The sequence below is a fragment of the Mobula birostris genome, chromosome 14, assembly GCF_030028105.1.
Source record: "Mobula birostris isolate sMobBir1 chromosome 14, sMobBir1.hap1, whole genome shotgun sequence".
Taxonomy (NCBI): domain Eukaryota; kingdom Metazoa; phylum Chordata; class Chondrichthyes; order Myliobatiformes; family Myliobatidae; genus Mobula; species Mobula birostris.
The window spans coordinates 55,836,126-55,862,953 of record NC_092383.1 but is presented as its reverse complement, the minus strand read 5'-3'; the positions used below and the strand labels follow the sequence as shown (position 1 = coordinate 55,862,953).

The 26,828-nt window shown below is 39.7% G+C and overlaps 1 protein-coding gene across 1 annotated transcript in view; it reads right to left on the bottom strand.

Annotated features, from left to right (window-relative positions):
- ppfia4 (PTPRF interacting protein alpha 4) overlaps positions 1-26,828 on the bottom strand; it is a 747,438-nt gene that overhangs the window by 193,720 nt on the left and 526,890 nt on the right. The window contains exon 2 of the mRNA XM_072277740.1: positions 4,723-4,824. Within this exon, the coding sequence (XP_072133841.1) occupies positions 4,723-4,824 (102 nt within the window). The remainder of the gene's footprint in view (positions 1-4,722; positions 4,825-26,828) is intronic.

Here is a 26,828-nt window from a genome sequence, read left to right as displayed (position 1 = left end):
ATCCTCAGTTCCAAAACGATTAAAAAATGTTATTAAAAGGAAAGGTGATGTAACACAATGGTAAACATGCCTCTGTCCCAACTTTTGTTGAGTGTGTTGCAGCCATCAAATTCTAAATTTGTGTATGTTTACAAATTACAATTAAGTTGGTCAGTAAAACTATTGAAAATCTTTTCTTTATACTTTTCTCAGTTAAATAAAGGTTCACGTGAATTAACATATCACAGATTTTTGTTTTTATTGCATTTTGGAAAATATCCCAACTTTTCTGGAAATGGGGTTTGTATATAAAACTCTAGTTAGGCCGCATCTGGAGCCCTGGTCGCTCCAAGATGGGAAGAATATGGATGCTGTGGAGATGGTGCAGAAGGGGTTTACAGTGACATTGCCTGGATTAGAGAGTTTGTGCTACAAGAAAAAGTTGGACAAACTTGATTCCTCTGGAGTGGCAAAGGCTGAGGGGAGATCTGATAGAGGTTTATAAAATTATAAGAGACTCAAAGTAGACAGCCAGTATCATCTCGCAGGGTTGAAATGTGTAATAGCAAAGGGTATGTATTTAAGCAGAGAGAGGTTAAGTTCAAAGGAGATGTGCAGGACATGTTTTTTTAGACACAGAATGGATGACTGGAATGCACGAGCAGGGGTGGTGGTGGAGACAGATATGATTGAGACATTTAAGAGGCTCTCAGATAGACCAATAAATGGAAGAATATGGACATTTTGAAGGCAGAAGGGATTAGTTTAGTTTGAACATTAATTTAACTAGTTTGGCACAACACTGTGGGTTAAAGGACCTTTCCTGTGGTCTGTGCTATGCTACTGTGCTATTTTTTAAAGTTCCAGAATGGGAGCTCAGGAATGAACCAAGTTTTATGTAACATCACTTGAAATTTTCAAAGAAAGGCAAGTAAATGAGGATGAAGCTAACATATATCAAAGCTAGCATGTGTACAAATGCCTGTTCTGCAATCTCTGATGGTGACACAGGATATTAGAAAAACTGTCTATAATATAATACCCCACCACTTCAATGCATCCATTTCACTAGCACTCAATTAACTGTTGAAAGAAATCCTTTATTCTTCTTTCCATCATCAGAATTACCTTAGATGAAGCAAAATTCAAATCAATTTGGGTAGATGACGGAAAGAACAAATTGTCCTTGCCATTTTATTGAAGGTAATGGCATATTCATTTTGGATTATTAGCTGATATTACTTGGCAATATCTTCAAGCTTGTATCTCATGTAAAAATTGGTTAGAGCACTAAAAAGCACAAAAACTAAAAGACAGAAAGAAATAATCTATCTAAAAGATGCAGGAGCTCCAAAATTACTAATAGAAATCGAACCGTGCAAGTCAGTCAAGTGTTTGTTGCTACAAAATAAAGATTTGTCCTCAAATTCTACACAAAACATTTAGAAATAGTGTGTGAGAGCAGAGATTCACATTGCACACCTGGTGTGAATGGGTTCCATCAACCTTTTCCCCTTCTGTCTGTCACAAATTTGCTTGAATATAACGCCTGCTCTAGATACAACGTCACCAGTAGGATTTCACTAATTCTACTGGCTGGTGGGGATCCTGCACAAGCTAAACTATAATTACTTTTCAAATGAATTTCAGAGGGAATTTTCTTATAACGACAGTCATTTTTATAATTCCATTCACAAGGATGTACAAAAGTTAGAAATCTCTAAGGCATGGCTTGCAAGTTGTAATCATTTTGCTGAAAGTGACGTGAACTTAAACTTCTGAGTCAATTTAAATTTATTACATTTTTTTTACTTATTTTAACATAATAGAAAACTCTGAATCTGAGTTCAGCTCTTTCAGCACAGGACTAAATCTTTGTAGACTAGAACTATCCTATCATATATGGACACGTGGCCAATATACTCAGGAGTGTTTATATGCAAACCATGTTGCAACAGGCTTGGAACTAATTAAGAACTTTCTCCTGACTCTACCCCTGCCTGAGCTCATCCACCACTGAAACACTTAGGTGTTCATTTTGTCGTTCCAGACTTGACTTTGACAGTCATGAACTGAGTTTTCCCAAGTCAGTGGAGAATTTTGTAATTTTTCCAAGATAATTTTGAGCACATCCTTTAATCTTTTCCTCTTTACACATGAAAAAAATGGAAAAGTTCTTGCTTTAGGAATCTGGTATCAAGAATAAAAGTGGCTGCTGGGCAAAGGTGACTGTATTTATGGCATCATTGATGGGGAAGTCAACATAGGACAGAATATTGGCTTGCTTCTCCTTCCAGTCAAGGTGAAGAATTTTGCCAAGACAGCACTGGTGGTATTATCTATTTTCCCCAGCCTTGGGCACCATATTGACTCTCCAGTATGCGACATGTTGATTTTAAGAAAAATCATTGTCTTGCTTTCAGGTGTTCCATTACTTGATCACTCATCTCCATCACTTTACACTAAGATCTTTTCATTCCTCTAATTCTGGTGTCCTTGTTACTTCTGAACTTAAATCCATCATTGACTGTCAGCTTAATTTCAGGCTAAAGGACAATGAGTTGTCTCACCAAAGCTCTAGGCCTCCCTTTTGTCCTTAAAATAGTCCTTTGCCTTCACCTGCCCTGCAATCTCCTTGTGGCCTGATGTGCAATTTGTTTGAAAACATACAGAGACTGCACTTAAGAATGTATTATTACATTAAAGAACTCAATAAATACAAGATGTTGTTCATGTTTTGCAGTACCCAGCAATAGGATCTTGGCTCACCCCGCAAGGTTATCTAACAAAGAGCCACTGTGTTGAAAGTGACAACTTTCAGATGAAAAGTTAAGCTGAGGCTGGTATAGTGCATGTAGAAAAACTGGAGAGCATTATTAAATAAAAAAGATTATTTCCTAGTGTTCTGGATGATACTTAACAAAAGAGGTAAAACACAGTACTGCTTGTGGGATCTAGTAAAATTTGTGTATAATTTACGTTTAATTTATTTTTCTTGTGAAGGCTGCTTTTATGATGCTATAATCCTGTGACACGGCTGCAAGCCCGTTTTTTCATTGCATCTATGCATACACAAACTTGCAGTTATGACAAAAAATTTGGTTTTGCCTTACTATGCACAATTTACCTACATATTACATCACTGGCAAAAGTATAAACTATTTCTTAGAATTGAACTACTTTCAAATATCTGAGGATATAAATGTTCCAATGCAAATCTTCCTTTTCTTCCTATAAAGTAGCTTTTTAAAAAAAAATTCAGTGGGCCCCTCTTTTTCAATTACACTGTTTGCTGATTTTTACGTCTTGTGATTTAATGAACTATTATCTGCCCATATCTGCTCATTTGTGTGTTTTGAGCTGACAGCAGGATTTGGTCATTTTTCATTGTGCTGTACAAAGAGTCGTCCATTTAAATTGTGAACTACTTTTTAAGTAGAGTATTTAACCAGATGCACACTCACAAAAGTTTCTGCTTCTGTTTTATATCTTAAGATTTAAAGTAACTTCTTTTAATTTTTGGAAGTGAGCATACTGGACTCTTAACGAGGCAATCTGGATAGAGACAGTAAGAAGCTAAAGTGTCAGCAATTGTAAGCAGAATCAAGTCATGTCAAGCGCCAGTAAACAAAATCATAGTAAGGAAATAATTGCATTAGGAACATGTAATTTCAATGGAGGAAATTTGGGAAGAATATATGTAATATACAAGAAGAGGATATAAAATTAGGATTTATACCAACTGCCAATGAGCTATCATGGATGAAATAAGATAGCATCATGTCCAAGAACAAACAACTTAATTGGGTATTCATCTGCTGTAATATATCAGTTCTATCCATATTAGAGATAAGTGACTGCCTTTTGTTCTTCACAGTTGCCACTGGTGCAACATTAGAAAAAAATAGATTATTTCATTTTAAGTAAAAATGCTGGGTCAGTTTCAAATAAAGTTCCTGAACAATTAACTTTGTTAGATCCCTCTGTTTTTGTTGTCAGAGCAAAATTAGACCAAGCTTTAAATTTTCCAAAGTGTCAAAAGATTCTTTTTGTAAGTACATTTTATCCAAGAGAGCAGCAGAAAAACTCCCAATCCATGTTGAACAGGTTGGAGTGGTAAGATTTGCAGATTAATTTAGTATGTTCCGAGAATTTTTGTTCAGGCTTGAAAGCTAGAAGGGCTGGGGGAAAAGCAGAGAATTCTACATTTTCGATAGTCATTCTCAGCCTTCTGAAAGCTGTAATGTCAAATGAAGATAGTGTTAAGATTGGCTAGGTTTTTACCTCGCACAAAGAGTGACTGCTAGAGAAAACGCCAAAGAATTATTTGTATCTATAAACCTTTACCACAATGTGAGCCAACAAAGTTACATAGCACCAGGAAACTCAGGAACGCTAATGCAGCAGCCCCGAGTGCTTGATCCCAGCTGTTCAGACAAAATATGTGCGAAGCACAAACTTAAAACATTGGAAGAGGAGGGGAAAATGAGAAAAAAAAGGGAGTGACTTCTATGCCCTACTAACTAAAGCCTAATTTCTTTGTTGGAGAAATAACATTGCTTGATTTTAATGAACTACTCATGACAACTACCACAAATAGTCATTGAAATTGTAAACAATGGCACAAAGTGACCAACTATCATGCTGGTTTTCTTCTGTCTGAATAAATGCAGTATTATCCATGTCCTTTAGTTGAACCTTGCAATGATTATTCTTTCAGTGAAGTGTGATTTCATTACTCACTCTGGTGTTGTTCCTCTCTGCTTTCAGTTCAGAGATCTCTTCCTCTTTCTCCAAAAGTTGTTCTCTGCAGGCATTCAGTTCTTTTGTTAGTGCGGCAAACTCCTGAAACACAGATAAGAGATAGGCACTTAGCTTGATAATAATTCCAGAAATGAACTGCTGTAGGTAGAGAACTATATTTGTTGATTTAGGAATTAACTGCTTTTGGTAATATAACTTAGCCTACTGTTTTTAACTGTTAAAGTGTATGCTCCAATCTACCAGTGGAAAATGATACTTTTTCCACTCCAAATAAAAATAATCATGCCTTAACAATCGACTCCTACTTTGCAGTTGTAAACTCTTTGAAACAGATTCAATTTCTCAATCACTGACCTCCATTCAATCTTAGCAAAAGGGAAAGTTTGTGGTTAAAATCTTCGTGATAAGACTTTATAATTGTTCATGCAAATAGAAAGGAACACATAAAAGAATCAAAAGCAGGTCTTTTTGAAAAAAAAATGGCCTGCTTCTTCTGCAGCTTGTTTCTAAAAAAAAGAATGTGGAGACTGGAGCTCTAAAAGGAAATCAGGAAAATTAGAGTTCAAAAGTATCACACTGACATTTTCACCATTAATGGTTACTGTCAATATTGACACAAAACCAACTGAATCAAGGGAATTGGAATTGAGGGCACAGCTTGATGAGCTGGTAAAAAGGAAGCTTTGTTTCTCTTTTAAGACTTTTAAAATCAGGAGGAGTGTTGCAAAGTAAAATGCATTTTGCGATTGGTGCACCAGAGTGTGGGAGGGATGATAGCAGAAAGAACACCCACCCCATGGATGATATGAAAACGGTAGAGTAGGAATTGATCACAGTTATTATCACTGCCAGGAAGGAAAGACAACTAAACCCAAAACGTCAGCCCATCAATGAGTAACTACACTACTTGCTGCTGAATAATGAGACCAAGGGGTATCCAGCCTTAGTTTTTGTTCTGTACTGTAAAAGCACAACATTTTGAGCAGGTGTTGGAGGAGGAGAGAAACCAAGGGGAGTCCAACTAATATCTAACTTGTGATTTGGATTGATTGATTGATTGATCCTTGATGAGAATTCAGGGTGAAGGGTTTTAAAGATCAGCTTTATTTGTCACATGTACATTGAAACATATAGAAAAATGTGTAATTTGCATCAAATCAAATCAGTGAGGATTATGCTGATAATGCTTGCAGTGCCCACAAATCACTAACCCTAACCCTAAATCTTTGGAGTGTGAGAGAAAACTGGGACAACCGGAGAAAACCCCACACCATCACAGGGAGAACAGTCAAACTCCTTATAGACAGCAATGGGCACTGGACCCTGATTGACTGGGACAACCGGAGAAAACCCCAAACCATTACAGGGAGAACATTTAAACTCCTTATAGACAGCAACGGGCATTGAACTGCTGACTCTATAAAATGATTGCACAACAGCTATACTATCCAGCTGCCCCATTTAGATGTTTCTTTTTCTGCAGCTTGAGCAGCCTTCTGCAATTCACTAACTGAGCCCAATAAATAATGAGGCAGACCAAATTTTCAAAGGATCAATTCTCTGGTGTACATCACTAAGAGAAAGAGTGACAACCAGAAGATTTGAAACAAAAAACAAATCACCCCCTTGACCATAGAATACTCCCTGTCAAACCAGTAATCAAACGTAGTTGAATGCTATTAGTTTGAAAAACTTAAGTGATCTTCTCAATGACCTTAAACGTGTGAACTACATCTGTTGAAAGAAAAGCAGATAGAAATAATGCAAAGTCATCTTAAACATATGGTAAGATTACCAAAAAATAAGTAAGTTGCCTCACATCAAATGGAAAGTTACTACTATATTGGAATACATACAATATTTTGATAATCTGCTCTGGATCCAAAAATCCCAAGGCTGATAACAAACATGTCTATGATGTGTCAAATGGCCAAGTAGCATTATTTCCCATGCAATATTAAATTATTCCAGTGTGGTACATTTGCTGTCATTCAGTACCATGATTCTAGAATGTAATGACCAGCCCTGACAATAGTTGCTAAGAACCATTGTCTTTAAGAGCTGTTGCTGTAGAATCTGGTGAATACAGTGAGACATTCTACATCAGCTTCAGATTCTACATCTCCAACTCTACATCTCCAACTAATTGTCTAAAGTGACAATGTTTCACCAAACCATCCCAGTTGTCTTGGTTTTAGTTGAAAACTGGGCACATGCTGAAGGAACTGACGCAAAAAGCTACAGTATGATGAACTTCAAAATCTCAACTCTTATGTTCTGTTGTACTGCAACCACAGGAACTTAACTATCACTTGGATTTAGTCACCCTGTGCAGTGAGATTTCTGAACTTCAATTCAAAGAACATTTCAGCCACGCAAACTTTTCACTGCATAGCATTCCACAAACATGTACATGGAGTAAAAACGAGATAAAGGGAACACTCACAACACGCTGGAGGAACTCAGCAGGTTGGGCAGCATCAGTGGCCCACTGATGCTGCCCGACCTGCTGAGTTCCTCCAGTGTGTTGTGAATGTTGCTTTGACCCCAGCATCTGCAGATTATTTTGTGCTTAAGATAAAGGGAAGTTATTTTTCCCAACAATAAACAGTTTCTGAATAATTCCCCATAAAACACTGCAGGAAAAACCAAATGCTAATGACAAAGAAATTATTTGCATTTCAATTACGTAACATTACAAAGGACCAGGCATGTTTTGCCAAAATCATCAGTTGGGATGACCTACTTTTTACAATGAATATATTTTGAACCATTTAATCAAAAGCTGAAATCAAACACAAAATACAGTACAAAAACATCAGATCCCTTTCTTTTACATGCTTATTTTTCATATATTAGCATTAGATTTAAATTCACAGTTATAATCAAAGTTGAACCAGATCCTTCATATTGCTAGTATTATTATCTCAAAGTTGACATACTCCAATCCATTCCTGAAAAGAAATAGACAGTTATTGTAAAACTTGCTTCACTTCAGTTTTTCTCTACTTAACAGCTGAATGAAGAAGTCCTGGCCTGATAGCCAGAATCAGGATCAGATTTAATATCGCCGGCATATGTCGTGAAATTTGCTGTTTTGCAGCACATTGCAATACATAATAATAAAAACTATAAATTACAGTAAGTATATATATATATATATAAAAATAAATTAAATAAGTAGTGCAAAAGAGATGGAAAATAATACTGAGGAAGTGTTCATGGGTTGATTGTCCATTCAATAACCTGAGGGCTGAGGGGTAGAAACTGTTCCTGAAATGTTCTGTGTGTGTGTTCAGGCCCCTACACCTCCTCCTTGAAGTTAGCAATGAGAAGAGGGCATGTCTGGGTGATGGAGATCCTTGATGATGGATGCCACCTTTTTGAGTTGTTGCCTTTTGAGGGGGATCCTTGATGCTGGGGAGGCTAGTGTCCATGATGGAGCTGGCTGAGTTTACAACCTTTTGCAGCTTTTTCTGATGCTATGCAGTGGTCACTCCATACCAGATGATGATGCAACCTGTTAGAATGCTCTCCATGGTAAATATATAGAAACTTGCTGATGCCTTTGGTAACATAACAACTCTCCTCAAACTTTGAATGAAATATAGCTGCTGCCATTCCTTCCTTATAATTGCATCAATATGTTTGGCCTAGGTTAGATCCTCAGAGATCTAACAGGAACACCCAGGAACTTGAAACTGCTTGCCCTTTCCACTGCTGATCCCTTGATGAGGACTGGTGTGTGTTCCCTCCCTCGACTAACCATTCTTGAAGCCCACAACCAATCCCTTGGTCTCACTGATGTTGAGTGCGAAGTTGTTGCTGTGACACCACCCAACCAGTTCACCTACCTCACAGCTGTACGTCTCCTCATCACCATCTGAAATTCTGTCAACAGCAGGTGTACAGGAGTCAGACAGATCAACTGGTTGAATACCGTTGAGATTAGATAGCAGCATTTAAAACAGTACACTAAAACCCCTTTCTTGAAACCTTCCAAGATTGTTTACAGCTGCCAAGATTTTGAAATGATTCTGAATGACTGAAAAGAAAATCAGCTAAATAACTTATTAAAATGAACTAAACTCTAATCACTATAAAGGAACACACACAAAGTGCTGGAGGAATTCAGCAAGTCAGGCAGCTTCTATGGAGGGAATAAACAGCTGATGTTTCAAGCTGAGACTCTTCATCAAACCTCCATAGATGATGCCTGACATGCTGAGTCTCTCCAGCATTTTGTGTGTTGCTCCAGATTCCAGCATCCGCAGAACCTCATGTCATTAAAAAGAAACTTCATTTCTCTTTGTTTCTCACAACTCTGCAATCCTTACTGAAATCAGCGAGTTGTGGATCACAATTTAAGTGCAGGCTCCGCACCAGTACCACCATTCTCAGCAAAGGGAGAGCCCAGCACGTCAGTACAAAAGGGGAAGCTGAATCATCAGCTGGAAGTGGTGAGTGGATGATCCATCTCAACTTCCTCTAGTGGTCCCCAGCATGATAGATGCCAGTCTGAGCACTTCACCTGATGTCACGAAATAGCCTGAAGTCACTTGATGCAGCAAAGGCTCTGATCCCTGACACTAGTATACAAGACTTGTACGCCAGAACTTGTCGAGCCCTTGGCCACGTTATTCCAAAATAGTTACAATCATGGCATCTCCCCAACAATGTGGAAAATTGCTCTGATATGTCTCATCCACAAAAACCCAATCTAGCCGAATACCACTCTTCGATCATCCACAAAGTGATGATGGAAGGGATAATCGACTGTGCGCTCATGCAGTACTTGCTAGCAACAACCTGCTCACAGAAGCTGCATTCTATCAAATTCACTCAACTGCTGACCGCATTAGTCCCAACCTAGACAGAAGAGGTGAAATGAGGGCAACTGTCCTTGATATCTAGACAATATTTGACTGAAAATGGCATCAAGGAGCCATGGCTAGACAGAAGTCAATGTGAATTGGGGGGGGGGGGGGGGGGCGCAAGAATACCCTCTGCTGGCTGGAATCAAACCAGTGCTGAGGATGATGATGGGGACCCTTTCTGAATTATTTTCACAATCTTTGAACTGTTATTAAAGTATGGATCTGAGCCATTATTATTATAATATCATATGGTAAGGTATTTTTCTTTTTTCTTCTTTTTTTTTACCAACCAGCTCATTTTGGTAGTGGGGGTAGATTGTTTTTTAAATAAAATACAATTATTTGACTCTATTTCATTTCATAATTCAATCTTTTTTTATACATGATTGTTTTGGAATATGGGATACTATGATCATATTATTGTGATTTAAATGTAATGTAATTTGTATTATTTACTTGTATCCTTATCAATTTTGTATTTGTATTTATATAATTTACATAATATCAACAAAAATATTGAAAAAGAAAAAAAGAGGATGATGATGGCAGTGTTGGAGATCAATCATCTCAGCCACAGTCATTTCTCAGGATTGTGGGCTGGGCCAAACCTTCCAACAGCTGCTTCATCAGTGACTTCCATCAGGCACAAGGTCAGAAGTATGATGGCACAACGTTCAGCACCCTTCAGATCATAAAGCAGTCTATAACCAAATGCATCAAGGTTTGCACAAAACCCAGACCTGGCCTGATGGATGGCAAGTAACGATGGCACATGATTCAGAGTGGAAGATACGGATTTTTTTTATCACAGTGAAATGTGTTGCTGGCATAAACAACCAACACATTCTAAGGATATGCTGGGGGCAGCCCACAAGTGGCGCCACATAACCAGGCACCAACATAGCATGCCCACCATGTTCAGCAGAAAAAAAAAGCAACAACACACAAAAAAAACAAAATAACAACAAAACATGTCCCTTTCCCACCCTCACAGAGCCAGTCAGACCTCCAGCCCCGACTGGTTGCCTCCAGGCCTCAACCTCTAGTGCTTGGCCCCTGATTCAGAGACATTGGGTCCAACTTCCAGACCCTGGCCCACACTCACAGACACCAAATCTCTGGACAAGCTGACCCAGGGGCTTCTATCTTCAGGCCTCAACCTCTGGGTACTAACCCCAGGACTCACCGACCTCTGGACTTTGACTTCCGGACTCCCTCAGGCCATAACCTCGCGACTCATTGACCTGGGGGAGGGGGGTGGTGGTCACCAACTCTCATCCATGGGACCCGCCGACCTTGGTCATCGGCCACAGTGATCGCTGGCCTTCGTCCTCAGAGGCTGCAGACACGATGTCAGTTCTCAGGAATCATTAGCCTTCAAATGCGGAGCACTGGAACCTGAACTCTGACAACTGTCTCCTGCCCCTGATACTTTATTTATTGCCCCTCCTCTCTGTCCTTAAACCTTAACCTGTCACCTAACCTCCACCCCCCCACCCCCGGCTTAAACCCATCCCTATGAACTTAACTTACAGTCTGAGCCATGAACTTGGGAGACTGAAGGTTGTACTATGAACATTTCTTCACTAGATCAACCAACAGCCATGGAGTACATCAAAAAAAACAAGAGGTATATGGAACTAGATTAACTGCAAACATAAAAGGCATGTCAAAATTTAACAAATCTCAAGAGCCATCTCAGAATAAAACAAAACGAGAAGACAAGAGAAAAGACAGAGTAAAATGACACCCAAACAGAATATATATACAGTGGTATGCAAAAGTTTGGGCACCCCGATCAAAATTTCTGTTGCTGTGAATAGCTGAGTGAGTAAAAGATGACCTGATTTCCAAAAGTTAAAGATGACACATTTCTTTAATATTTTAAGCAAGATTACTTTTTTATTTCCATCTTTTATGGTTTCAAAATAACAAAAAAGGAAAAGGGCCCCAAGCAAAAGTTTGGGCACCCTGCATGATCAGTACTTAGTAACACCCCCTTTGGCAAGTCTCACAGCTTGTAAACGCTTTATGCAGCCAGCTAAGAGTCTTTAAATTTTTGTTTGGGGATTTTTGCCCATTTTTCCTTGCAAAAGGCTTCTAGTTCTATGATATTCTTGGGCTGTCTTGCATGCACTGCTCCTTTGAGGTCTATGCACAGATCTTCGATGATGTTTAGATCAGGGGACTGTGAGGGCCATGGCAAAACCTTCAGCTTGTGCCTCTTGAGGTAGTCCATTGTGGATTTGGAGGTGCACCCTTTTTTCTCCAAACATACCTTTGCTCATTGCGGCCAAAAAGTTCTATTTTAATTTCATCAGTCCACAGGACTTGTTTCCAAACTGCATCAGGTTTGTTTAGATGTTACTTTGCAAATTTCTGATGCTGAATTTTGTGGTGAGGACGCAGGAAAGGTTTTCTTCTGATGACTCTTCCATGAAGGTCATATTTGTGCAGGTGTCGCTGCACAGTAGGACAATGCACCACCACTCCAGAGTCTGCTAAATTGTTCTGAAGGTCTTTTGCTGTCAAACAGGGGTTTTGATTTGCCTTTCTAGCAATCCTATGAGCAGTTCTCTCGGAAATTTTTCCTGGTCTTCCAGACCTCAACTTGACCTCCATCATTCCTGTTAACTGCCATTTCTTAATTACATTACGAACTGAGGAAACGGCTACCTGAAAACGCTTTGCTATCTTCTTATGGCCTTCTCCTACTTTGTGGGCATTATTTATTTTAATTTTCAGAGTGCTAGGCATACACCAGTCCACCATTTCTCACCAAAAGATAGCTAAGGCCTTTCTCAAACTCTGCAGGTAAATATCATACAGAGTTGGAACAATGAGAGAAATGCATCTTTCATGGCAAAGTAACTCAAAATCTGATTGCTAGTTTGATAAACTTCTTTGACCTGTTGGGTAATGTAGTATTTCACTTCACCACCGCCAGCAGAGATGAGTATCTATCTCACAATTACCTGACTATTTTTGGATCTGTCAGTTTCCAAATACAGACATTCACTAGTTCAAAAGTAATCAAGGCGCAGGTGAACAAACTCAAGGTTGTAAGTTATTAGACATACTGAGCAGGCTAGTTGAATAACATTACTGAACAAATGCTCCCTTATCATGTAAATGCTTGGCAAAAAACATCACTTTTAATGGCCATAACTTCTCCTTTTGAGATGCAAAGGAAGATAGTGGAAATTAAGAGAAAATGATAAATACCAAGTACAAATTTCAAATAAGTCATATTCTACCGAATACCGTGCACCAATATCAATATAAATTCATCTATTCCCACCCACAGCTATTATTATGATGAATTAATCATGCTATCCCACAAAAAAATGTGATTGACAGCTTGATAAACTTCCTGGACCTGCTGGGGAATATAATAAGATAGATGACTCTTCCTCAAGGATAGCAAGGCTTGAAGAGACTGCCATTTATTCTTGACACAATCTTATTTTTTCTCTTTACTTGCTCTGCTTTGTAAAGGGCCTGGTTATTACTGAGATACAGTTCCATAGATATTGGAACTTAAGATGCAGTGACCATTTTATTTATTTATTTAGCAATACAGCATGGAGTAGGCTGTTCCGGTCCTTCGAGCCACAACATTCCAGCAACTCCCGACAAACCTGATTAACCATGACCTAATCACAGGACAATTTACAAAGGCCAATTAACCTACTCGGTACGTCTTTGGACTAAGGGAGGAAACTGGAGCACCCAGGCATTCCGCAAGGAGGAATAGAGAGACTCCTCACAGCACGGCACTGGCAGTGAACTCCGAACTCCTGAATACCACAAGCTGTAACAGTGTCACACTAATGGCTACACTACTGTGGCACCCTATCAGGTACACCTGTATGTTAATGCAAATAACGAATCAGCCAATCATGTGGCAGCAACTCAAAACAAAAGCACGCAGACATAATCAAGAGGTCCAGTTGTTGTTCAGACCAAGCATCAGGTTGGGGAAGAACTGCGACTTAAGTGACTTTGGCTGTGGATTGATTGTTGGTGCCAGACAGGGTCCTTTGAGTATCTCAGAAACTGTTGATTTACAGGTATTTTCACACTCAACGGTCTCTAGAGTTTACAGAGAACAGTGTAAAAAAACAAAAAAGCATCCATTGAGCAGTAGTTCTGTGGACAAAAAGGTCTTGTTAATGAGAAAGGTCAGGAGGGAGTGGCCATACTGGTTCAAACTGTCAGGAAGGCGACAGGTTCTCAAACAACCACATGTTGTAACAGTGGTGTTCAGAAAGCAAATTCTGGTTGGCATCTCTGAATGGAGTGGTGTGCAGAAGCTCAACCCTGAAAAGGACAGGCTACAGCTGTCACCAGGTGTGGATATGGCCCAAGTGCAGAGTGAGAGACACTGAAGCAGGTCGATACTTCACAGACTTTAATGCGAACAGTGTTAAAGGGAAAAGAAAACAATAAACGCTAGGCCAAACAGGGCCGTTCACTAAAACTCTCAAATGGAAAACAAAGCCTACACTGCGGCTGAAAAGAACAACTAAATATTAAACGAATACCGCTAGTCTTCAGAGTCCGGTCAGGCCGAATGCAAACAGGCAGCGAAGCATTGCTGTGCTGTGTCCAAGTCTTGACAAAACTACGACAGAATGAATGGAATTAAGTACTATCACAATTTAATAATAATTAGCTGGCACGTGCATATTCACGAGCGCAATTGCCAAATCTGCTGTGCTGCCGAATCGGTGCTTGTAACAACAGCAGCTGAAGACCATGAACGTACACTAAGAGACCATTTTATTCGGTACGGGAGATTTCTAATAAAGTAACCACTGAGTGTATCCATTTCTTTTCTTGCTATACACAAGAACAATTTGTAGACCATTTCACAGAATTCAATACAGTCCCAGTGCAAATTTGGTTCATGTATAACATTGCAATTCTGCTGAGGTACAAAGAATAAACTTAATTTTATGGAAGAGCAAATATTTCTACATGTGCTTGATTTTAACAGTTCACCACTCTTTGCTCATTAGAGTATACAAATCAATGTTTTTAAGAGAAACACACACAAAATGCTGGAAGAGCTTAGCAGATCAGGCATCACATATGGAAATAAAAACAGTCAACATTTCAGGCCAAAACCAACTGGAAAGGAGGGGGAGAGATGCCATAATAAGAAAGTAGAGGGAGGGGAAGGAGGACAACCTAGAAGATGAATTTGAAACCAGGTGGGTGGGAGAGGAGAGCTGAAGAAAGAAGCTGGAAGTGATAGGTGGCAAAGGCAATGGGTTGGAGAAAAAGGAATCTGCTAGGAGAGAAGAGTGGGCCATGGGAGAAAGGGAAGGAGGAGGGGCACCAGGGGTAGGTGATAAGCAGATGAGAAGAAGTAAGAGTCCAGAGTGGGGAATGAAGAAGAATGGTTTTAAGATGTCAGAGTCAGCGTACAGGAATGGTTCCAAACCAAAAAGCACAAAGCAAATCAGAATTCTAGATACATTTTAGTTTGAAATTTGCAGTTAACCTCTTTAAAAATGCTTATTGGGAGAGAACAGTGAATACAAAGACAACAGTCAATATTTTTTTTAGTTGTAGAATACACCTTCTGGTGCTACTTGGACACGTCTTCAGTGATGAACCCGGGGTCATAGGGTGTTTTGGGTCTTTAATCATCAGATACCCTCGCCCGGTTGACCTAGCCAGGGGTGATCAGCCCCCGACTTGTGTCCAAGTGGAGCACAAATCCACGGATTCCGCCCCCCTCCGGATCCACAGCCACCGCGAGGCCTTTTCAGCAGCCTCCAGAATGTTCTTGGTGGCTCTTCTGCACTGCAGTCCTTTAACTCCAAGGAGTTTTAGAGTCCACTGTAATGAATGGCCAGCAAAGCCTTGGCACCCAACTTCGACTGGCTCACAGCGAGCTCTCCAGCCATTGCTCCAGCATTCTGCAACAAGATCTGTGTATCTCGCCCTCTTGCACTCATTGCCCCCTTCAATCCAGTCTTCCCAGGGGACAGTAAGTTCCAGCAGGACCACTTGCTTTGTAGACTCCGATATTAACACCATGTCCGGGCGGGGCGGAGTGGCTGCGATGTTCTCTGGGAACTTGAGCTGCCTCCCTAGGTCGACTTGGAGCTGCCAGTCTCATGCAGTGGCAAGAAGCCCTCCCAAGGAGCTAGGCCAATGTTGAGCCTTCTCCCCCGCTCTTATAAAGGTGATGGACTGTTTGGAAGTGTGCTGATTTTCGCTGTCTTGAATCGCTGTGCTGATTGCATCCACCTTAGACCTTAGGACTTGGTCATGGCGCCAGCGGTATCGCCCTTCCCCCAACGCCTTCGAGCAGTAACTTAGGATATGCTCCAAGGTGCCCCTCCTCTGGCACAGTTGGCATACTGGAGTGTTTGCCATGCCCCACCTGTACAGGTTGGTCGAGCTTGGGAGAACGTCATAGACTGATTGGATGAGAAACTTGATATGCAATGGTTCGGCTCTCCAGAGCTTTGTCCAGGTGAATTTGTGAGGTTTCGCATGCTCCCATCTAGTCCAGGCGCCTTGCTTGTACATGCCAACCATCTTGCTGTATCGTTCTTCCTCCACTTCTGCTCATATCTCGTTCGGAACCAGTTGACGCTTCTCCTTTCCACGGGTTTTGTTGTAGCGTGGTTTGGCAAAACAACCCAGTCCTGCCTGCCCCAACAAAATATTGTGCCACAGCCGTGCCCCCACTCTGTCGACAGCTTCCTGTGCCTGCCACTTCCTTCCGGTCTTTACGCGGATTCCTGCCAAAGCGACTTTAATATCAGAGCAGTCTCAGTACATCATAACCTCCCTAAGCTTGAGTGATTTCATGGCCTGATGATGGGTCTTGGCCAGAAACTTTGACTGCTTATTCCTTTCCATAGATGCTGCCTGGTCTGCTGAGCTCCTCCAGCATTTTGTGGGTGTTGCTTGGATCTGCATCTGCAGATTTTCTCATTAGTTATTCTCCAATGTAGGTTCGATTTCTCATCACAAAAAAAAATAACTGAGTAGAAGAAATCTATATGGCAGAATTTCAATTTTTACAAACAAGTGTGTGTAATAATTTATACTGTATACAGAGAATCCCTCAAACACCTTGTAAAAATATTCCAATTACAACAATTTTTATTTGAGGTTTTTGTTCACATTATGAGAGATTTTGGTTCAGTTTCACTCCACAAACAAGGTATCTGAGATTTTAAAAAATGCACCTCCCTTCTCTCTTCAATCCAAAATTAACAATGATGCCATATTCAAACTTTCACAGATTACAGTTTCAAAACCCATGTGAAGCAGTGTGAAAACAGATTTGAACTTCCTGGACACCACAGTTAAATGTTCACAAAACCTAATGCACCCAAGAATAATTAAGCTGGTAGGAGAGGAGTTGTGGATAGGTTGGGTGATCACAGATAGATGAAGCTCTCAACAGATTGGAAGTTCAAGACTATCGGGGGCAGAAGTGAGCGTAGTTGCTACGACTAAGGAGAAGGTGCTTGGAAAGCTGAAAGGTCTGAAGGAAGGGTAACTCACCTGGACCAGATGGACACCACAGGGTTTTGAAATAGGTAGCTAAAGGCAAGGAGAAGATGGGGGCGCGACGCAGCTCGCAGCGGCCACTCCGGTGATGAATATCTATTATCTGTCAAGTAGGGTGCCGTGCACAATTCTGATTTGATGGAGGAAGACGTGAGAGCACGGAGGAACATCTGGTGAAACTTCTGAAATGCCTGTTTCGCTGCCGCTGTTACTGTGTGATCCAGAATCTCCGGAGGGGAAGGCCCTGAGTCCTCGGCTTTGCTTGTTGCTCGGCGGCCGGGGTGGGGTCAAAGCGCTCGGTAGAGATGTTGCTCGGTAATTGGTGTCGGAGGGCTGGTCAGAGGCTCGAAGCTTTTGGATGGACCCAGAGTCGGCTGTGGTCGGGTGCTTCCAGAGTGCTGCATCGGCAAGTTTGCGGCACTGGAGGCTCATGGCAGGGAGAGTTTCTCCCTTCTACCGTCTGCGTGAGATGTTGGGGCTATTGGGACTTGGAGACTTCTTTTTACCGTGCCCACAGTCTGCTCTTTATCAAATTACGGTATTGCTTTGCACTGTTGTAACTATATGTTATAATTATGTGGTTTTTGTCAGTTTTAGTCTTGGTCTGTCCTGTGTTTCTGTGATATCATACTGGAGGAAAATTGTATCATTTCTTAATGCATACATTTCTAAATGACAATAAATGAGGAATGAGTGTCCTCATAATCTAATCTAAAGAGATTGTGGAGGCATTAGGAATGATCTTTCAAGATCACCAGATTCTAGAGGACTGGAAATTGCAAACGTCACTACTCTCTTTAAGAAGGGATGGAGGCAGAAGAGGGGAAATTATAGGCCAGCTAGCCTGACTTCAGTGGTTGGGAAGATGTTGGAGTCCATTATTGAGGATGATATTCTGGGGTACGTGAGAGCACATGATAAAATAGGCCAAAGTCAGCATAGTTTCCTTAATGGGAAATCTTGCCTAACAAATCTGCTGGAATTCTTTGAGAAAATAACAAGAAGGATAGACAAAAGAGAGTCAGCGGATGTTGTTTACTTGGATTTTCAGAAAGTCGGCCTCAAACAAGGTGCCACACGAGGCTGTTCAACCAGATAAGAGCCCATGTTAGTATAGCAAAGATACTATCAGAATAGATTGGCTGACTGGCAGAAGGCAAAGAGTGGGAATAGAGGGGCCTTTTCTGGTTGGCTGCAGGTGACTGGTGGTATTCCACAAGGGTTGGTGTTGAGCCTGCTTCCTTTCATGTCACACAGTACTCAGTGACTTGGATGATGGAATTGATGGCTTTGTGGCTAAGTTTGCAACCAATACAATGATAGGTGGAGTGGCAGGTTGTGTTGAGAAAGCAGTGAGTCTAAAGAAGAACTTAGATTAGGAGACTGAGCAATAATGAGAAATATAATGTAGCGAAGAGCATGTTCATACACTTTGGTAGAAGGAATAAAGGCTTCGGATATTTTCTAAATGGGGAGACGATTCAAAAATCAGAGGTACAAAGGGACTTGGGAGGGCTTGTGCAGAATTCCCTAAAGGTTAACATGCAGGTTGAGTCGGTGGTACGGAAGGCAAATGCAATGTTAGCATTCATTTCCAGAGGAGTAGATTATAAAAGACAAGGATGCAATGATGAGGCTCTATAAGGCACTGGTCAGACTGTATTTGGAGTATTATGAACAATTTTTCATCTAAGAAATACTATGCTGGCAATGGAGAGGTTTCAATAGGAGGTCACAAGAATACACCCGGGAACGAAAAAATTAACATATGAGAAGCACTTGGTGGCTCCGGCTTGTACTTGCTGGAATTTAGAAGAATGAGGGGAGATCTCAGTAAACCAATTAAATATTGAAAGGCACAGATAGTGTACATGTGGAGAGGATGTTTTCTATGGTGGGTGAGTGTGGGACGAGAGGGCATACCCTCAGAATAGAGGGAGGTCCAATTAGAAGAGATGAGGAGGAATTTCTTTAGCCAGAGTGCAGTGAATCTGTGGAATTCATACACTTGATGGGACAAATGGGCTAATTTTGCTCCTATGACTTATGGTCTTATTATGCTGATTATAACAAATGGCAACTTTAAGCATTATTTTCAAATATTTTCGGCTTTTCACTTTATACTCTAATCCTTGTAAAAAATGCTTTGTTCGAAACCGGAGAAGTCTGCACAGGATAACGTAAGGAGAGTTCTGTGAAGAATTAAATACATTCATGGAAATATATTACAATTAGTTACATTTGAGAGATGCCTAGTAGCTCTCCTGGTGAATGTTGAAAAGTTTTTGACTTGCTTCAATAGGTGTTTTTTTTTTGCTATTCTGCTACCTTGAAAGCATCAAAATGTTTTATGAAATAGCAAAGTACATGCAAGGTGTTTGGTGCGAAGACATGCTGTTGCAGGCAGACCAGAGAAGCTGGCAACTATGGAGTTGTTAAATGTATAAAAGCAGGTCATTCAGCTCAACTAATCCACATCAATATTTATCTGACATTCAAGCCTTCTCCAGTCTTTCTTCATGTAAAACTCCTGAAGTTTTTGTCTGTTCTCTTTTCCTCATTTGTTTGACCAGCCTTCTTTCTGATGTACAGAATGTATACAATTTGCTCCAATCACTTACAGTAATTGCATAAAGAAATTTCTTATGAATTCCTTATTGGATAACTTTGAGACTATCTTGTATTGATGGACTTCCCACAAGTAGTAAGAATCTCTCTGTATCTATTCTGTCATAACCTTCCATAATTTTGAAAACCACTGCTAGGTCTGTCCATAGACGATTTTTCTCAACAGTGGGGATGTATTCCAAACAAAACAGGGTACGGGACATTTTCCTGTTAATTGTTATGGTCCAGCTGTCACTTGTCTAAAGGCAATGCAAAGTTATTAATCTCTTTGAAAAACAATTCAAAGATAATTTCTGTTATCTGTTATTTTACTACAAAAACTGAATATATTTACAAATAAATTAAGTTTTTCCCCATATAATGTAAACAATTTTAGTTCAGTCTCAGTGTACAAGGAATGTTATCTCTCCATTAAAAAATCCTTCTGAACTCAATATCCCAAAGTCATCACATTGTACATCATAGTTTTGTCCAAAGGTGTGTTTCAGAATAGTGGACATTCTTCTTGGCAAGAGATATACGTGGAACCTACATATTCATGACAGTTTCTCTTTAACCTATAAGATGTGCCAGTATATTCAATATCAGCTTAGACAGAAATTAATTATATAATGCTGACGCTTTATCACCATACAATTCTTAAGTAACTGTCACATATCTCCTGATAGGATCAATCAGGAGAGGGTAGCCATCCGGTGTTTTATAGACACGATACCTAAATGTCTCCTCAATTGGTAGTTATTCAGTTCTTACCCTCTGGAATGTCTCCCCTATTTCTCTCAAGAAATCCCACTGCTTTAGCATCTTTTAACCACTGCTTAAATGATCTTTAATATGAACTCTAATGTGATTCTATGCCAAATTCAGTTTACTAAAATTTACTAAAATTTACATGATGCATTTTTAGACATCCCACCTCTCCCGGAACTTACGGGAGTCTGCCGCATATTAATAGTGGCTCCCTGATGCCCGCAAATTATATACAATATCACAGAAATCAATTTTTTTGAGAGCGAGCAAGAGAAAAGTAAGAGAGAGCGTGAGAGCGACCACGAGAGAGAGTGAGAGCGAAGGCAAGCGAGCGCGCGAGCGAGAAAGAGCGAGCCAGCGAGAAAGCAAGTGACAGCGCGCGAGCAAGAGAGGGAGAGAGAGCGAGAAAGCAAGCGAGAGCGTTTGAGAGCATGCGACTCACCACGAGAGAGAGAGCGAGTGAGAGCGCGCCATGGCAGAGTGTTCCAAAAAAATATAAAACGTACGTCACCCCAGACTACATTAAAGTGTACCCCTGCCTAATAGGGGTCAAAAATAATGACAGTGTTGCTAGCTGCACTGTTTGCAACAGTGACTTTTCTATTGCCCATGGTGGGTTAAGACTGTAAAAGACATGTTGAGGTGAGTTTAACAGGTGTCATTCGTTCATTGGCATAGCTAACGTTATTTAAACTAGCTGGCTAGCTGCTAAGGAGCTGCTCTATTGCAGACATCCCACCTCTCCCGGAAGTCTCCCAGAAATTGATGATGCTACCTCCCTGAAATGAGTTTTTGCAGGGTGGGATGTCTGCATTTTGGACCTTATTACTACGTAAATGCAAATTGGTGTTATGGACAGAGAATTTTTTAAAAAACTAATAAGATAAATTATTTATTTAAGTAGGGCTGTAGAGAAAACAGAAGGATATTTCTGAACATATGCAAATCATTGATTAGGCCACAATTGGAATATTAGCCCAGCTTAGGCAAGTCCACCAAACGCACTGGCTGTTCAGTTTCCCAGTAGTTAGTTAGAATCTAGAAGGCTCAGCTTGCTGTCCAATAGATTGACAAGGGTCCTGTGCAATGTGACATAATAGGGCATATCAGCAGTTCTCAATAAGCACTTCCCACAAAATTGCTGAGAAAAGCTGCAACAGATGGCCAGCCACTTCACAAGCTTTGCCATCTTTCAAATCTGACAATCTTTTGAAATGCTTCTGAACGTCTCTGACATTTGTATTTATTCTCCAGGGCTTGGTTGATCACATTTGATAATACTGGGTCTGTTGTGATTTCCTGTCAACAATCTGCCTTGTACATGGACTGTCACCCTTCTGAGTGTTTGCTTTCACAGAAGGGTCACACTCAGTTCTTTTGGGTTCTTCACCTCTTCCAGTTCAGGAGCTTGTTCTGATTTGTCCTTGTGTTATTTTATGCAATAGCAAAGAGAAAAACTTAATCAGGCCTCAAGCTATTGTTCGTCAATTGTTTGCACAATTCAGGTTGTAAAATGTGCTTAAAACAATGATCCAATGCTTAGCTCCATGTCAATAAAGTGCAAATATCAGGAAGCAATTGTACATTTAGTACTTGTGGCTAAGTCTAAATTTTGCCGCTTCAGTATTTGGCTTGATCTCTGTCAAATGACCTGAGATTATAGGGTCTCTCAGCATCTGAAATAATACCTAATCAAAGCAGACATCCCACCTCTCCTGGAAGGTCTGGGAGTCTGCCGCAAATTAATAGTGGCTCCCTGATGCCCGCAAATTATATACAATATCCCGGAAATCGATTTTTTTTTGAGAGCGAGCGTGAGAGAGCGAGCGCAAGAGCGAGAAAGTGACTGAGAGCGACCACGAGCGAGAGAGCAAGAAAGCAAGCGAGCGCGAGTGAGAGCAACCACAAGCGAGAGCGCGCGCGATAGAGAGCAAGATCAACAGCGAGAGAGTTCCAAAAAAAAGTCAGTGTGTTCCAAAAAAACAAAATATAAAACATACGTCACCCTAGACTACCCAAAAGTGTACCCCTGCCTAATAGGGGTCAAAAATAATGACACTGTTGCTCGCTGCACTGTTTGCAACAGTGACTTTTCTATTGCCCATGGTGGGTTAAAATGTAAAAGACATGTTGAGGTGAGATTAACAGGTGTCATTCATTCATTAGCATAGCTAATGTTATTTAAACTAGCTGGCTGGCTGCTAAGGAGCTACTCTATTGCAAACATCCCACCTCTCCTGGAAGTCTCCTGCAAATTGATGGTGCTACCTCCCTGAAATGAGTTTTTGCAGGGTGGGATGTCTGTCAAAGCAAGTACAAGTTTACAATTTCAGTGTTAACAGACATGTCAAACATGCAGTTTTATACAAATTACTGTCTGGAACCTCAAGTCCATAAGACCATAAGACATAGGAAAAGAATTAAGCCGTCCGGCCCATCCAGTCTGCTCCTCCATTTCATCATGGCTGATCCTTTCTTTTCTTCTCCTCAACCCCAGTTCCTGGTCTTCTCTCCCTAACTTTTGATGCCATGTTCAATCAAGAACCCATCAATCTCTGCCTTAAATACACCCAATGACCTGGCCTCCACAGCTGCATGTGGCAACAAATTCCACAGATTCACCACCCTTTGGCTAAAGAAATTTCTCCGCATCTCTGTTTTGAAAGGGCACTCCTCCATCCTGAGGCTGTGTACTCTTGTCCTAGACTCTCCCACCATGGGAAACATCCTTTCCACATCTATTCCGTTTAGGCCTTTCAACATTCGAAAGGTTTCAATGAGATCCCCCCTCATCCTTCTGAATTCCAGCGATTACAAACGTAAAGCCATCAAACCTTCCTCGTATGATAACCCTTTCATTCCTGGGATCACCCTTGTGAACCTCCTCTGGACCCTCTCCAATGCCAGCACATCTTTTCTAAGATGAGGGCCCAAAACTGTTCACAATACTCAAGGTGAGGCCTCACCAGTGCCTTATAAAGCCTCAGCATCACATCCTTGCTCTTGTATTCTAGACCTCTTGAAATGAATGCGATATAAATGCAAGTCATTAAAGTTCAAATTTTAATCCTTATCCTGCTTCTCTCCCAGGAATACTGCACTCTGTCTTTGTACTTGGGAAATATGAACAATTGAGAGTAATGAGAAATGAAAGGAGTAGAAAGTGAGAGGTACAGTGGCCTGAAGTCCCACACCACTGGGTTCAAGAATAGCTACATCCCTTCAATCACTCAGTTCTTTCTTTTCTTTCTTTTTAAATCTTTTTATTGAATAAGTATACAAAAAGGTAAGCCATAAAGGCACTAATACACTGTTAGAATATAATAAAATTACAGAAGATATTAATACAAACAATGTAATTTAAACATAACATACTAAGGTAACATAATAGTATACTAATTCTTATATATATATATCAATAGAGAAAAGGAAAAAAAAAACCCAAAAAAACCCACCGTGCAACTAACTAAAAGCAAAGCAAAGCAATGGGCTAACTTGGAACCAAGCAGAGTTAAAAAACTTAAAATCACGTCCTCAATCCCGACCTCCATTAAAAACAGTAAAAAAAACAAGAAGGGTATATAAATATGGAGCAAAAAAAGAGGAGAAAAAAAATTACATTAAATGAAAATATTGAATAAAATATCTCCAGGTCTGTTCAAATTTAAGTGAGGAATCATAAAGATTGCTTCTAATTTTCTCCAAATTCAAGCATAATATCATCTGAGAAAACCAAAAAAAGGTAGTTGGAGCATTAAGCTCTTTCCAATGTTGTAAGATACATCTTTTCGCCATTAAAGTAAGAAATGCAATCATTCTATGGACTGAAGGGGAAAGATTACTGGAAATTTTAGGTAATCCAAAGATAGCAGTAATAGGGTGAGGAGAGATATCTATATTCAATACCTTGGAGATAATATTAAAAATGTCTCTCCAAAAAGTTTCCAGAGTAGGACAAGACCAAAACATATGAGTTAAAGAGGCTATCTGCCCCGGACATCTATCACAAAAAGGATTAATATGAGAATAAAAGCGAGCTAATTTATCTTTGGACATATGTGCTCTATGAACAACTTTAAATTGAATTAGGGAATGTTTAGCACAGATAGAGGAAGTATTGACTAATTGTAAAATCTGCCCCCAGTCATCCACGGAAATGATAGACCCCAATTCCTGTTCCCAATCTACCCTAATCTTATCAAATGGAGCTTTCCTAAGTTTGATAATAATATTATAAATCATAGCCGATGCACCTTTCTGACATGGATTAAGGTTAATTATAGTATCTAAAATGTATGTACTTAGGAAATTTCTAACTTGTAGATATCTAAAAAAATGTATTCTTGATAAATTATATTTATTAGATAATTGTTCAAAAGACATAAGGGAACCATCTAAAAATAACTCCAAAAACCGTGAAATACCCTTAGTCTTCCAAATTTGAAAAGCACGATCCGTAAAAGAGGGAGGAAAAAATATGTTACCTAAAATAGGAATCGCTAGCCCAAATTGGTTAAGATCAAAACATTTTCTGAATTGAAACCAAATACGTAAGGTATATTTAACTATTGGGTTAGATACCTGTTTGAGGCGTTTCAAATCAAAAGGAAGAGAGGAACCTAAAATAGAGCCAAGTGTATAGCCCTGAACAGATTGTAATTCCAATGCTACCCATTTAGGAATGGATAGTATATCCTGGTCAAGTAACCAAAATTTCATATGTCGAATATTAATTGCTCAATAATAAAATCTAAAGTTGGGTAATGCTAAACCTCCATCTCTCTTAGCTTTCTGTAAATGTATTTTACCCAGTCTCGGGTTTAGATAAATCTTTGTATTTACAAGTAATTTTAATCCCAAGATATGAAAAATAATTATTAATCAATTTAAATGGAAAGTTATGATATAAGGGAAGTTGTTTATTAATCGGGAAAAGTTCACTCTTACTAAGATTTAATTTATAACCTGAAAAGAGACTAAATTGTGCTAATAACTCTAAAACAGCAGGGATGGATTTTTGAGGATTAGAAATATATAAATCATCAGCATAGAGTGATATTTTATGGGACTTTAAGCCCCGAGTTATCCCAGTAATATTTGGAGATTCTCGAATGGCAATTGCAAGAGGTTCTAATGCAATATCAAATAATAAAGGATTAAGAGGACAACTTTGTCGAGTGCCTCGAAAAAGAGGGAAAAAAGGTGAGCTTAGAGAGTTAGTACGGACCGAGGCCACAGGAGAATGATATAACAGTTTGATCTAGGATATAAATTTCGAGATAAAGTTAAACAGTTCAAGCACCTTAAATAAGTAAAGCCATTCTACTCTATCAAAAGCTTTCACAGCATCTAAAGAGATAACACACTCAGGAACATTTTGTGAGGGGGTATAAACAATATTTAACAGTGTGCGAATGTTATAAAAAGAGTAACGACCTTTAATAAAATCCGTTTGGTCTTCCGAAATAATAAAAGGAAGTACTTTTTCTAATCTGTTTGCTAATAACTTAGAAAAAACTTTAGAATCAACATTTAATAAAGATATTGGTCTATAAGATGCACATTGAGCAGGATCTTTATCCTTCTTTAATATTAGAGAGATTGACGCTCTATTGAAAGATTCGGGAAGTTTACCAAGTTTTAATGAAGCCGCGAAAACCCTACAGAACCAAGGGATTAATGAAGGTGCAAAACATTTATAAAATTCTACGGTAAACCCATCAGGGCCAGGAGCTTTCCCCAAATTCATAGAGGAAATAACATTCCTAATCTCATCAGTGGTAATGGGAGTATCTAACATAGAAGACATATCCTGTGAAATCTCAGGGAAGCCTAGGTTATCTAAAAAATCATTCATATATTTAGAGTCTTGAGGAGACTCTGATTGATATAAGGAAGAATAAAAATCACAGAAGGTTTGATTAATCCCCGCATGATCAAGTATCAGTCGGTCATTTTGATTATAAATCTGATTAATTTGAGATTTAGCATAATTAGACTTCAATTGGTTAGCCAGCAGTTTACCAATTTTGTCACTATGTACATAAAATTCACTTCTTGTTTTCTTTAATTGGTTTACAATCGAGGACGAAAGTAATAAACTGTGTTCCATTTGAAGTTCAGTTCTTTGTTTATATAACTCCTCAGAGGGAGCTGTAACATATTTCTTATCAATTTCCTTAATCTTGTCCACAATTACCAATTCCTCCTGCTTCAGCTTCTTCCTCAAAGCAGCAGAATACGAGATAATCTGACCACGAATATAAGCTTTAAAAGTATTCC